General features: G+C 37.4%; 1 protein-coding gene across 2 annotated transcripts in view; it reads left to right on the top strand.

The window, feature by feature from the left end:
* The window catches only part of kcnab2a (potassium voltage-gated channel subfamily A regulatory beta subunit 2a), a 226,903-nt gene that overhangs the window by 54,682 nt on the left and 157,376 nt on the right, over positions 1-14,845 (top strand). For both annotated transcript variants that reach the window (XM_056468301.1, XM_056468302.1), the window contains exon 2: positions 10,848-11,023. In XM_056468301.1, the coding sequence (XP_056324276.1) occupies positions 10,947-11,023 (77 nt within the window). In that variant the 5' untranslated portion in view covers positions 10,848-10,946. The remainder of the gene's footprint in view (positions 1-10,847; positions 11,024-14,845) is intronic.

Here is a 14,845-nt window from a genome sequence, read left to right on the forward strand (position 1 = left end):
AATATATGCAATATCCATATCACATGGAAGTGCAATATATTACATTAGTTTTACAGCTGAAATCAGAATTATTTAACCACCTTCGAATTTTTTTTTTCTGTTTTAAATATTTCCCAAATGATGTTTTAACAGAGCAAGGAAATTTTCACAGTATTTCCTATAATATTTTTTCTTCTGGAGAAAGTCTTATTTGTTTTATTTCGGCTAGAATAAAAGAAGTTTTAAATTTTTTAAAACCATTTTAAGATCAGTATTATTAGCCCCTTTAAGCTTTTATATTTCGATAGTCTACAGAACAAACCATCATTATACAATAACTTGCCTAATTACCCTAACCTGCCTAGTTAACCTAGTTAAGCCTTTAAAAGTCACTTTAAGCTGTATAGAAGTGTCTTGAAAAATATCTAGTCAAATATTATATACTGTCATCATGGCAAAGATAAAATAAATCAGTTATTAGAAATGAGTTATTAAAACTATTATGTTTAGAAATGTGTTAAAAAAAATCTACTCTCCGTTAAACAAATTGGGGAAAAATAAACAGGAGGACCTAGTTGAAACCACCGGACCTAGTTGAAACCCCTGGCTGCATCACTACTGACTTAAGGGGGCGGGTACTTTCACTTTTTACTGCTACCCTCCCTCACCTCTGCTTGTGTTCAAACCAAGCGGCAACCTCCCATATTGGGTTCCCGAGGGAGAGCAGAAGTAACTAAAACTACAATTCATCGACCCGCCTGCAATGGGAAATTGGCCATTTTTACAGCTGATAAAAACATGCTTACAGCCTGGTACAAATGATGGCTTTGGTGCATATAGCCATGATTAACCTTCATGACAACTGTGAGGGGGGTGAATTTTTTTATAACTCATCCGTTTCGTTTTTATTAAGTTTGCATAATTAAGGGCGTGGCCACTTGAGTGACAGCTAGGTCTCGCTGTTCGCTGTCTCGTCATATCAGCCGATTACGGCTAATTAGCCGATGAACTCGGCATATACATCGCATTTTTGTGTTGGTTAATGTTTCTTTACACAATCAGTTGCCTTTTAGGATCATTTCCTACAATTATCAGATGATATGGGATGCTGTGTGCACTTAATTGTGCTCAGAAACCATTCACGTGGCCTCCGTTTCCCTGGTGAGTGAAATTATATACTTATATACCATCTCTATAAATGTATTTGTTTTATTTAAGATCATTTATAATGTTCTTTAGAGCTGTTATGCACTCCAGAATGTGACAGATTGATTAGCTGTAGGCTCTAGAACAGTCATCTGAAGCGTTGTCATACAGTGTTATGCTGGATTTCATCAATAGCCTTGCATTTACTAACACATATATATAATTGAAGTTTTTGGACGTATTTCGCGTTTTCCTCCTGTTGAAAAACGTCATAAGAACAAGGTATCCCGCCGTGGGTGCGATGACGCGCGAACAAAATGGCGACGGTTGGCCGCGCCTACTTGTAGCTTCATTTGCGTATGGGTGACGCCACGGATACTACATCCATATATTTTACAATCTATGGTTCAAACCAAACTGAGATCGCTGCGGTGTTTCTTATGGCGGGTTTTATCCTTCATACATGTTGAGAGATCGACTTGATCGACTTGATAAGGGAACATGTCTTGACATAACCCACACAGATGTGACTTAGTAAAGTGTGAAGTCATGTATGGCTTTAATTGTTGCATTAGTCTGAATGTAAATGCCCTCGTCAGGCAGCGCGAGAGAATCACAGCGCATCAAGCGAACAGTATTAACAAAAGAAAGACACAACTGAAGACACTTAAATGCCTGTGTTTGTTGTATTTGCAGCAGCTCTGTGGTGCTTGTCAACAACTTCATGCATTGGGTTAAATTAGGCTGTCCAGTCTCTGTGTTCAGTCTGTTACAATCATGGTGGATACCCAGACAGGCTGTCAGGCAGCGTAATACAGAGAGTGAATCAAAGCGCATCAAATGATCAGTAATTAAAAGGGAAAAAAGAAAAATAGAATAAATATCTATAGTTTATATTAGATACACATCTGATGTGTGTATTTGCAGCAGTTCCACGTCCACAACGTCATGCATTGGGTTAAATTAGGCTTTACAGTCTCTGTGTTCAGTCTGTTACAATCATGGTGGAAACCCAGACAGGCAGTCAGGCAGCGTAATACAGAGAGTGAATCAAAGCGCATCAAATGATCAGTAATTAAAAGGGAAAAAAGGAAAATAGAATAAATATCTATAGTTTTATATTAGATACACATCTGATGTGTGTATTTGCAGCAGTTCCACGTCCACAACTTCACTCATTGGGTTAAATTAGGCTTTACAGTCTCCTTTACTTCTATTGTTTCTGTTCAGTGGGAGAAACTCAACCAACCCAGTGATGTCAGACACGGGGACATTCCAAGATGGCTGCGCCCTAGGTCTAAAATCTATAGTAAAACACACAGTTTTCTGCTAAATGCTTACATTAATCAAGTTTGTTTAATATGTTTTCATTAAAGTGGAATCCAGTGTACAAAATAAGGTTAACTTGACTGAGTGCTTCATTTCCCCTTTAATAATTCTGACTTCAACTGTATGTGCCAAATATTTGTGAGCTGCATGCATAGATTTTCATCCCCACCTCTCCAGTGAACCTAACTTATCTGAACCTAGAGCTGAAAATCAAGACTAATGCTGGGAGACGAGACGAAATTGACAACAGTTTTCGAAATTGATCAACATTTTCCGCTGATATTTTCAGTCATTCATGGTGTCTTAAAGTTTAAATGTTTGCACCTTGACATAGTATTTTTTTATTATTTAATTTGGTTAGAAAAATGTATTACCTGTTTATTTTACCTGTCATAGCAAATCATAACATAAATACTTTTATTAGGTACACCTGTCCAACTGCTCGTTAACGCAAATTTCTAATCAGCCAAATACATGGCAGCAACTCAATGCATTTAGGCATGTAGACATGGTCAAGACGATCTGCTGCAGTTCAAAGCGAGCATCAGAATGGGGAAGAAAGGTGCATATAGTTGATATTGAATTAATCTTGTCTCTATCTAACGACTCTTTGGTCTGAATCTATCAGGTGACGTGTCAGCGTCAGTACACTGCTTCAGTCTTTCACTTTCACGCTTGTACTTAGTCATTTGAGAAAACCTCAGATACTATTGGTTGGTTCCTGTTAGTTGTGTGGGTTTTTTTTTTACCAACCAAGTTTGTGGACGCCATTATAACGACACAGATCACTCTGCCTATTCATGCAAGAGTCCTGCGGAAAAAGTGATTGACAGGTGGTAATTTGTGTGTAACTTCTCTTTATTTATTTATGATTTGGTTATGGGTTAAACAAAGACCATGCGGGTCAGGTAGTTGAAACAGTACGCAAATAATGAATTTGTTATGAATTAATTAATGATTCATAAATAATTAATTCACCAGCGCCTGCGACAACGATGCCATCGTCCATTGCGATGTTTCACATCAGACATCGTACAATGCCAAATTGGTCGACATCGCCCAACCCTAGTGTGTAGCATGAATAAAATCCATATATATATATATATATATATATATATATATATATATATATATATATATATATATATATATATATATATATATATATATATATATAATATCCAGCATGCTGACAATGTCCTGTGAGCTACAACATTCCTCCTATTCTCTGCTATTTATGAATATGACAACAACTCTAAAAATTCTCAATGGATGTGTATTAATCTCTGTGGAAAACAGTTTTGTTCTGGTATTTTTGCATATTTAGGCTTGGCAACCTGCTTTTGACATTCTTTAAGCTAGAATGCATCGAAATGTAACCATTGGTAAAATACACACAAGACTATCATCAACACACACTAAACAGTACAGAAACAGATATCTGCTGTCAGATCAATGCAGTGTTGTTATCAGCCTTTTCTCTCTATGAGAACATGAACTACACACAGCACATGACTAATCAAAATCTCAAAACAACGTCTGTCTTCAATAACACTGCGGCAGCTGCATGTGTGTCAACAGACTCACAAAAACAGCCATACATTGGTGTATTTCTTTACCATCTGCTTGTTTTCAGGAATACATCCAAAACAGATTAGGAAAGTTCTGTTTATATAAACCTTAAAATGTCGCAATGCTGTTTATTAATCCGTTTACATGTGAATCATTTAACAACTGAATCTGCTGAGGGGTGGCACGATGGCTCAGTGGTTAGCACTGTCAAATCAGAGCAATGAGGTCGCTGGTTCGAGCCCCAGCTCGAGTTTGCATGTTCTGCCCGTGTTGGCGTGGGTTTTCTCCGGGTGCTCTAGTTTCCCCCACAGTCCAAACACATGCGCTATAGGGGAATTGAATAGCCTAAATTGGCTGTATGTGTGTGTGAATGAGAGGCTGTATGGGTGTTTCCCAGTGCTGGTTTGCGGCTTAAAGGCCATCAGCTATACAAAACATATGCTGGAAAAGCTGGCGGTTCATTCCGTTGTGGCGACCACTGACTAATAAAGGGATTAAGCTGAAGGAAAATGAATTAATAAATCTACTGAAGGACAGCACGGTGGCGCAGTGTGTGTGTGTGTGTGTGTGTGTGTGTGTGTGTGTGTGTGTGTGTGTGTGTGTGTGTGTGTGTGTGTGTGTGTGTGTGTGTGAGAGAGAGAGAATGAGAGAAAGCGTGATGCTGTGTGATGCTTTTTGGTGCTGTCTATGTGTGTGTGTGTGTGAATGAGAGAGAGAGTGTGATGCTGTGCATTGCTGGCTTGGTGCTTGATGCTTGGTGTGTGTGTGCGCGCGTGTGTGTGAATAAGAGAGAGCATCCCGCGCAGATCTCTAATACGAATAAGACAAACAGGTCACCGCAAACCGAAGGTCGCATATACAGTATTCAGTTTCTGAATGGTTTAGGCACACACCAACAGTTGCTTGACGCTGTCTGAGCCTTACATCATAATTTCTTTTATTATGCACTGTAATACCGTATACTGAGGTAAAATAGGGAGGAGGTTTGACTATAATATAGTGTAGGCTTGGGCTCCTCCCTATTATTTTTAGGCATTAAATAAATAATATTTAATATTTAGTACTTGTCTCATATATATGTGCATTGTTTTTTATGACTGTACAACTGTATTGAAACTGACACCGTTGCTATTTTTAGATCCCGCGGTATACCATATTACAGTATTACCGCCCAAGCCTACTATAATGAGACGCGGTACATCCTTGATAAACTATTCAACGTGCCGTCCATTTTAGGGAAAACAAATACTCTGGATTATTAAAGATTAAAGGTTAAAGGTATTATTATTATTATTATTATTATTTTTTACATTTATTGACAGGGATGACAGGGTTATTTTGCATTTCATTGTTCAATTTCTGTACATCAATGCTGTTAGACTCCCCAGAAAGCCATCAAGCACTGTCTATTTCACTCTCATTTATGTATTTGCTGGTCATTTACTATATGTCATGTCTATGCACTGCATAGAAAAAGATTGAATGAAATGAATGAATGAATGAAATCTCACCAATACAAATCTTCTGGTGATTATCGCAATATAAATCCAAGCAAAACATATCGCAATGTCAGATTTTTCCAATATTGTGCAGCCCTAGTGAGTAAAGTATGACAGAATTTTCATTTTTGTGTAAACTATATCTTGAAGTATGTTGATCAGCAAAACGCATTGCATGACAGTATGCACATGACAGTATAAAATGTGTTTAATTGATTGATAACTTCTTTATTTGCTAATACATCTTGATCTTTCAGCTATTTTACATTATTTTCCTTTTCTATATTTCCACATCACTTTCTCTCTTCTGATCTTACACACAGTCTCAGTTCCCTTTCTGTCTCCGTCTTACAACCAGCACGTTTCTTTCTTTTCCTCTTTCTCTCTTTCTGCCTTGCATTTTTGGTACGTTTCGTCTATTATGCATTAGAAATGCAGCGCCTTTTTAGAGGCACGCAAGGGCAGGACAGAAGAGTGTTGGACAGCAGCCTGTCTTTCACACTCTCTTCAGGCCGATGATCTCACACAGTACGAGTATTCAGTGCATTCGCATCACTTATTTGCTCTCCACTTAAAGGCATAGTTCACCCAAAATTGAAAATTGTGTCATCATTTTTGCTTCTTCTGTTAAACACAAAGGAAGATATACTGAAGAATTCTTGAAAAATCAGCTATTGACTTCCAATCTTTCTGCTATGGATGTTAATGGCATCTTCTTTCCAGCATCCTTCAGTATTGTTTTATGTTTTTAAGAACAGAAACGTTCTTCATTTTTGAGTGAACTGTCTCTTTAAAGGGATGGTTGACCCAAAAATGAAAATTCTGTCATCGTTTACTCGCTCTTCAATTGTTCCAAACCTGTTCGACTTTACAACCAAAATTTTTGAAGCTTTCTTCAAAATATCTACTTTAGTCTTCAACCAAAGAAAGAAACTCGTAAAGGTTTTGAATCACCTGAATGTGGGTAAACGGTGAGTGAATTTTTTTATTTTTGGGTCAACTGTCCCTTTAAAGGGCCCATAGTTTACCTCTTTTTTATGATTTAATATTAATATTATGGTTGTTCTGAGTGTGCCAGTTTAGGTTCAGTTTAAAACACAATTCAGATTTTTTTTATTATAATGTGTTAAAAAGTGTCATGTTGTCGCTGATTTATGGGTGTGTTGCTTCACATGTAGATTAGTTTCGGCTTCCCGCCAAACGTAACAAGGGGGCGGGGCCATGACCCGCTCTGTGTTTGCAACACAGACAGGCAGATTGAAAGGAGGAGGAGAGGATCAGTATTCAGTCGTACATGTACGACTCGGACACAGACCAAGCAGAGAGTACAAAATCACTTGTGTCTTTGTACAGTTTTACAGCCAACTGTGTGCTAGTTTCAAGTGCTGAGCTTGTACACAGAAACTAATAACCACGCACACTGAATTAACTTTGACTGAGGCACCGGATGCGCCGCTCGAAGCCGCGACACGGCACACCAGACACTCTCTGTGGCGCGGCAGAAGCATGAAGTGTCCCGAATCGTCGCGCCACGCATTTTTGAATTCTAAACATAGGTTTCTGCAGCGGTCCGCGGCGCCCAGCCGTCGACTTGAGTGTACCCTGATAGAAACCTATGTTTAGAATTCTAAAACGCATGCTGGTTAAGATCACAGGGAGCTTCTGGGATCGTGAGAAATGCAAACGGCTGAAGTATAAGGTAGACTCAATGAGAAGTACACACGTTTGCAAACCTACCTAAAGATGCAACCAATAATTCCGATTAGAGCGATAATGTGGAGAATATTGATCTTGTGTTGAGCCCAATGAGCCTTGCATCTAAAAATAGAGCAAGGGTGTTCCTTTAATGATATCGCTTCGACTCACGCTGAAAATGGCGGACGTGAATCAACAAACTGAGGATATGATGACGCGCCTGTCAATCAATATTGGTGGGCGGGGGGACCGCTCTCCTATGTAAAGTTGCGGTCGGTTTGAAAACTGCTCCAATTGGTCCACCGTTTTTTATGTTGTTAAATTGAACAAAAAGGCACTGGGTGTCTGTCCAAACAGCTATGTCTGTCCAAACAGCTTGAAAAGTAGATTTTTTTTTTTACCATAGGTGCCATTTCAAGGGCCATAAATACCCTCCTGTCTTTGAAAAACGTCAGGAAAGGGAGTGAGTTCATCTTTGTTGAGGTGGGAGTGTCGAGTGGTGAAAGAGGGAAGGGTTGTGATTTTTTCACAGTGGCAACACAGACGCAGTCATCGCATCATTCATCGAATTATTTGCCTTAATCTGAATAAAACCAATAATATGATTTAGGCGTTTACATGAGCTGCTTTTTGAATGATCCTTTCATGATCCTGTTTTACATGTTACAGCACATAATACGCTTAACGTCATCACGTCACTGCGCTATCCACTTTTCGGAAGTAATTTCGGATGTTTCATTTTTAATTTGTCGACTTTAACTGCAGTCTGGCACTTTCACTTCCATTCAGGAACATTTCATGCATGCCCCCTGTTACAAACAAGATATTGGATGTGAGGAACTGCCAGAAGAGTGTTGTTTTAATGGAATTTTTGATACCGCACGCTGTATGGGAGGAAAAAAACCCTCCGCATTTTGATGTTTACATTCGAAGAACAGCATTACAGCGGATCTTCAAGTCCATAATATTGTAGTGATGTTAACGTACTGTAAACCTAGCATAAAGTTTAAACTTGATAAAGGTATGTCTTTAAAAACTGAAAGAGTACTGCTGACGGCGATAACTTTGCCATCTGAATAAACAAAAACAAAGAACACTGATCACTCACTTACCAAATCCTTAGAGACAGGACAATCAACACAACTCGAGCTGCATATTTTTTCTAGATGAAGATGTGGCAAATCTGGATTTCACCATTTCCAGATGCGAAAAGCTCTTGGGTAAAAAATGTTCCTTGCATATATATTTTTGGCGCGTGTTAGCAGACCACTGTAATCCACACATGTCCACATGACATCGGTGCTCTCATTATGGGGAAATGGAAGCAATACCTTCATTGCGGCAGATTTATAAACACAACACTGACGACCCATGTCTCCAAACAATTCTTCTTCTACTACTTGTTTGAATTACAATTGGCAACACAATGTGGCGTCTCTTTGAACACTGGAACTGGTAAAAACAGTCTTCGAAGCTACATGTGTATTAATGAAGTTGCACCTCATTCACAATAGAGCGTGCTGATTGGTTCAAACCAAGTCTTTCTCATGAAGTAATGCTGAAAACTCAAAGACGTCACGTTGTACCTGCTGGTACAGACAGCCAGTCTCCACGCTAGAATTTACACAAGGATCTCATCATCGGGACAGGTTCAAAATTTCTTTTCAAACTGAAAGAGCGAATTTGCATGAAATAACGCAGAAACAACCATTTTTTGTGAAATAAATGTGTCCTAATAGTGTTTATAGCAGCGTGGGACATGTATATGACTGTCAACATCTTAAAAAATGTGTTTTGGTGTTTCGTGACCCTTTGAATCAATATTGTAGTGAATATCAGTTGTTACTGCTGTGAACGCCTCGTTCTGTGGGTTGGATGGTATTTCAGTAATTGCTTTTTGTAAAATCTTGTAAAATACTTGTGTTTTTGAAAGGCCTCCTTTTTCCTAGTAACTCTTTTTATTTTGCCCTCATCACAGTGAATGCAACCTTCAGCCTCAGTATTGTTTAGCTGAGTACTGTATGCATTATAGTTAGCTGCACAAATGAATGATTTGTATTTTTTGTGTTGTTTTTTGCTGCACTTGTTTGGTAGATTGACCAGTTCTACTGATGATCATTTGCTGTTGTCCTGTTTCGCCCCCTAGTGGTGCTCATGCTTTCTTGTGCATTTATCTCTGCATTGCTGCTCATGTGTTCAATTCAAGTTTATTCGTAAAGAGCTTTTTACAGTTGTGATTGTTTCAAAGCAGCTTTACAAAAGGTGCACATTATGAAATTACAATCACATTAAGTTAAAGTTACAATCAGATATAAGTTCTTTTTATTTATATATATATATATATATATATATATATATATATATATATATATATATATATATTTAACATGCAGTTTTACAGCATATATGTGATGTCTATGTGTACATGTTTAATGAAGTGTATGTGTTGTCCTGGATGGTTGGCATCATCTCTGTGCGTGTGTGTGTGTATGGTGCAGGCATGGGATGATACCTGGTTTTAAGGTTTATCATGGTTTGGAAAAGTCCAATTTTTCTGTTATACAGTTTTTACAGTATATGTACAGTAAGTTTTTTAAATTTATTTATTTATTTAAAAAAATAAAAAAATAAAAAAATAAATAAATATATATATATATATATATATATATATATATATATATATATATATATATATATATATATATATATATATATATATATATATATATATATATATATATATATATATATATATATATTAGTTTTTTAGGATGACAGTATCTCCAGCAGCAAAGGACCCTCCACATCCAAAGCTACTGTTCGACCCACGATTCAGAAAACATATTAAAAACACATGAAAAAACGTATGCACCAACATCCAAGCATGCTATAGACGTGAACAGTGCAGTGTCTTACTGTATATCCAAAGAAAAGAAAGATATTCAAAGATTCCTTTTCAAGGTGTAAAGAAATCCGAGTTTTTGAAACTAATGAAGACAGCATGATGAAGTCAATCATTTATTTTCATTATTTACCCTGACATGTTTACTGTTCCAAAATATTCATTCATTCATTTTCCTACGGCTTAGTCCCTTTTTTTGAGGGGTTGCCACAGCAAAATGAACCGCCAACTATTCCAGCATATGTTTTATGCAGCCGATGTCTTTTCAGCAGCAAGGCAGCACTGGGAAACACCCATACACTCTCACATTTACGCACACAAACACATACACTGGCCAATTTAGTTCATCCAATTCACCTATAGCGCATGTGTTTGGACTGTGGGGGAAACCAGAGCACCCCAGGGGAACCCATGCCAACATGGGGAGAACATGCAAACTCCATACAGAAATGCCAACTGACCCAGCCAGGACTTGAACCAGTGACCTACTTGCTGTGAGGTGACGGTGCTAACCACTGAGCCATCGTGGCACCCCAAAATATTATAAATGTTTCTTGAAATAAAATGTATTGTGTTCCATGTGGAAAAAGGTTGTTTTTTTTACCTAGACATTTAAGAAATGTTTTAAAACTGATATTTTTCCCCCAAGGTTATCATATTGTCAGAATCTAGAAGTCTAGTATGGTGTTGATTGATGCTTTCTGATCTGTCTTTGTGTTTTTCAGAGGTCCTGTAAGGTGAGAGACAGACGTGCTGGTTGACAGGAGAGAAAGAGAGAGAGAGACCCCTCTTCAGCCTGGCCAAACCCCCAGTGTCCGTTCCCCATGTATCCCGAATCAACCACAGACTCTCCTGCCCGGCTCTCTCTCAGACAGACCGGCTCTCCGGGCATGGTCTACAGGTCTGTATGCACTTCCAGTATATTCACACATCTTCACTTCTAAACAGCTGCTTCAGTCTTGTGCTTTTGCATCAGTCATTTGTGTTCAGATTTAGTTTTTTTTAACTCCATTCTCAATGCATGAACTTAAGCTCTGGAAGTGTGCAAAATCTTCAATACTTGAACATTTACACTTTCAGAAATAAAGGTACAAAACTTGTCACTGGGTTGGTACCTTTTCTAATGGTGCGCTTTTATACCTTTCAGCAGTGATGTGACGTTGTGCAACGAGACTTTGAAACATGTATCAAAAAACCAATACATCTCGCAGTGAAGTACCGGAGCTTGATTCGTTTTGCCATCATCACGTGATCAGTGACGTCCGAAGCTTCATTTTCGCCTATACCCACGTGACTGCTTCGAATTTTGATTCAAAGGTTTAAACGCCCTCATGGGTTAGTAAAGTGTAAAGCGAGAGATTAGGCATCAATTACATAGGTTTCTACTGTTTCAAAGCACTGCACCGGTCCCACACACCAGTAATTCAACTAAAATACAATAGTCATTTATAGTAAAAAGGTTTTGAACCATACTAAAGTGTATTAGCGTATTGTTTTACAACTATCCTTAAAGAAGACCACTGCCTATCGTAGTATAGTGTTTAACGGAGGCCAGCTGGCAAGTGCGAACCGAAAGCATCACTTCCTTAGCCTCCTCCTTAGAGCATTCGCCTCCCATGCAGGAATCGCCAGTTCGATCCCCGTTTGGAGCGAGTGAGTGGGTGAAGGACTAGTTGGAATAACTTAAATGTAAATACTTTTGAATACCTTGGATTTTACTTCAGTCATCGGTGGTGTAATGTAACATACCTTATGTGTAAAAACTACAGTAACTGAGTAATTTGTTTATATTACTGTTGTTGTATTACTACATTGAGTTGATCAGTTCTGAACATTTGACAATTTTGCAACACAATTTTTGAAAGCTAATATTTTCATATTTTTTAAAGATATCACTGATGAATTCATAAAGTATTTAGGACACATTCAGGCAGAATGCATCTTTGCACTTAAAACGCAGCGCTCAGGAACAGTTTAAAACTGTTGTCATGTCAACTTGCTGCAGTAAACAAGGCAACGCTTGTCCCGCCTTCGCGCTCTTCTTATTGGCCCACTGCGCTAGACTGAATCATTCTGCCCTTATATGACAGGAGCTACAACCGCGAAAATGTAACGCGCTGAAGATGAGAGAATGAAAACAACACTGACAGATTTAGTTTTAGAAACCAGCTAAAGCTACAAATAATGGCACATCTGATTACTGATCATGTGGTGAATGTTAATCACTTTTCCAAGAGTGGATAAAAGACTTCCATTGGCTTCAAGTCCGCTATGATAACTAAAGCATTCACTGTAAAGTCTGTGGGACGAAACTTTCAGGTAACAGTTTGCCACATCTACACATTTTAAGCACGAGAGGTTCTGTTTAATTCTTTAATTAATGGCCAGACGCTGTCAGCTATATGTAAAATTTAACACCACATACACCATCGCAAAAGGGCTCATACTGACCAAGATTAAACTAATATTGCAGCTCATGAAAAGACCGGTATTGCTATTAAAATGATGTATACAAATAATAAGGTATATGTCAAAAGCATCTGTGCAATATCAGACACCACCCGTGAGAACACAGTACAGTTAACGTATTGTTAACAGATTCATCAATGAATTCATGTCAAGCAGTGCGTGCAGGGCCGGTGAGCGGTTCGTCCGTGTATCTTTTGGTCACTCAATTATGCTATAAAAATGTGTTTTCTTGTGATAACGGGATTTCATTAAGACATATTTTCCTCACGCATGCAGATATATATATTTTTTGCTTGTTAATTTTGATTCGTGTTGATTTCAAATGCAATAAATCTGTTTATAAAACTTAAAATAAGTTATTTTTATTGTTTGGATATGTTTTGGTAGTGGGGGTCGCGAGTTCTTGACGATCTTACATTGGGGGTCGCTGGCTTAAAAGTTTGAGAACCACTGCTTTAAGGTACCAGTGTGCACCTGTAAGGTACAAAAGAGTACTTTTTGAAAAGGTACCACCCAGTGACAGTTTTGTACCTTTATTTTTGAGAGTGTATAAAATGACAGTACTTTCAAAAGTGTGTGCTTTATTAAGATTAACATCTCTTCTGCTTACCAAGGCAGGCACATAATACTGTATGCTGTTTTCAGATTACTATGACAGTTTGTTTTCAAATGTGATTTAGTTGTTTTTTAGCATCATTAGTCTAATCTTTGGCATCACATTATCCTTCAGAAATAATTATTTTATGTTGATTTGCTGCTCAAGAAACTTATTTTATTTATTTATTTATTTTTGATCAACGTTTAAAGCACTTGCTGCTGCTTATTTTTTGTGATAACTCTTTTTGTCAGGATCATTTTTAAAAATAAAAAAAAATTATCGCACTTTTGATCAGTTTTATGCATCCTTGCTCAAAATGACCCAACATTTTAGTCATAATATACATTAAATATTACAAGGTTTTTGCGCTTCTTGAAAGTACTTAAGTTTCAGCAAATATGCATATGCCTGATAAGTACTTAAAAACAAACAAAGTCCCTGAAAGTGCTTTGAATTAAATTTGTTTCTAGTGTTATTTCAACAATTGTACTGTGCAAAAATGAAAAAAAAAAGAGAGAAATTCTTCATTTAAAAAATCTGACTTTTTAAATCTTGTACAATAAATATGAAAAATAATGCAGATTTGATCAATGATTTAGAACCTGCATTTGAATATTACCAGTATTGAATTCAACTAATTTTATTAAAGTTTACACAGGCTGTCCGCGGGGTCTTAAAAAGTCTTACATTTCAAAAACAAAATTTACTGAAATAGTGTCTTAAATCATTTTAAACAAGTCTTAATTTTCCTCTGTCCAAGTAAAGTGACACAATCAGCTAACATCTGTCTAATCACCAACAATCCCTCTTAATAAATAAAACCCTTTTTAGGTGAGTTTCGCGCTTATGATCCCATGACAGAAGACCAGGGGGTGGGGGTGATTGGCCGTGGCGTTACGGCTGAGGTTAGTTATATAGTCCGCTACGCCACTGGCATTACCCCCAACACTGTAGCTAACAAATAATTACTGTACATTTGATTATTTATTTTTTTTCTAAGTTTAAAATTTCATTTATAATGGTTTTAAAAGGCTCTTAAAAAGTCTTGAATTTGACTTGATGAAACCTGCAGAAACCCTGTCTTCAAACATGTCTGTTTAAAACAGTCTAAAGTTTTGATTACATTTTTTAACGTTAATATTAAATATGCATAAAATGTTACGAGCACGAAGGATTTTCACAGTGCTTCATATGCTGTTGTCTGAAGTACAACGGTGCTTGTTTTAAAATAATTAGTGTTTTAAAAAGTCTTTGAAAGTGCTTGAATCTGGTGCCCATGAAAGAGTGGGAGCACTGAAATGAACACTATTAACTTGCAGCATTAATCTACAGAGATGTGTAAATTTATTGGCCTGCAAGTTGTGCTAGGTTTATTCAATGCTTTATCATAACTCGCTTCATCAGATTTAGTTCAGCTCAAAAGGTTAAAACATTTATGCTTGTTTTTTTGGACAATTTGCGAGTGATTGCCGTCTCAGAAACTCTGTGTGTTCTGAGAAGTGTCAGATATGCACAAAACATACTCACACCTTCATAAACGTGTGATCCAGCTCAAAGTTTTAGAGATCTCCAAGATGCTATCATCTGAAAATGTTCATCGTTATAAAACCTCTTTATTGATGATGTGCCACATTATTAGTTCATCTTGAATTACTG

The sequence above is a fragment of the Danio aesculapii genome, chromosome 11 (assembly GCF_903798145.1).
Source record: "Danio aesculapii chromosome 11, fDanAes4.1, whole genome shotgun sequence".
Lineage (NCBI taxonomy): Eukaryota > Metazoa > Chordata > Actinopteri > Cypriniformes > Danionidae > Danio > Danio aesculapii.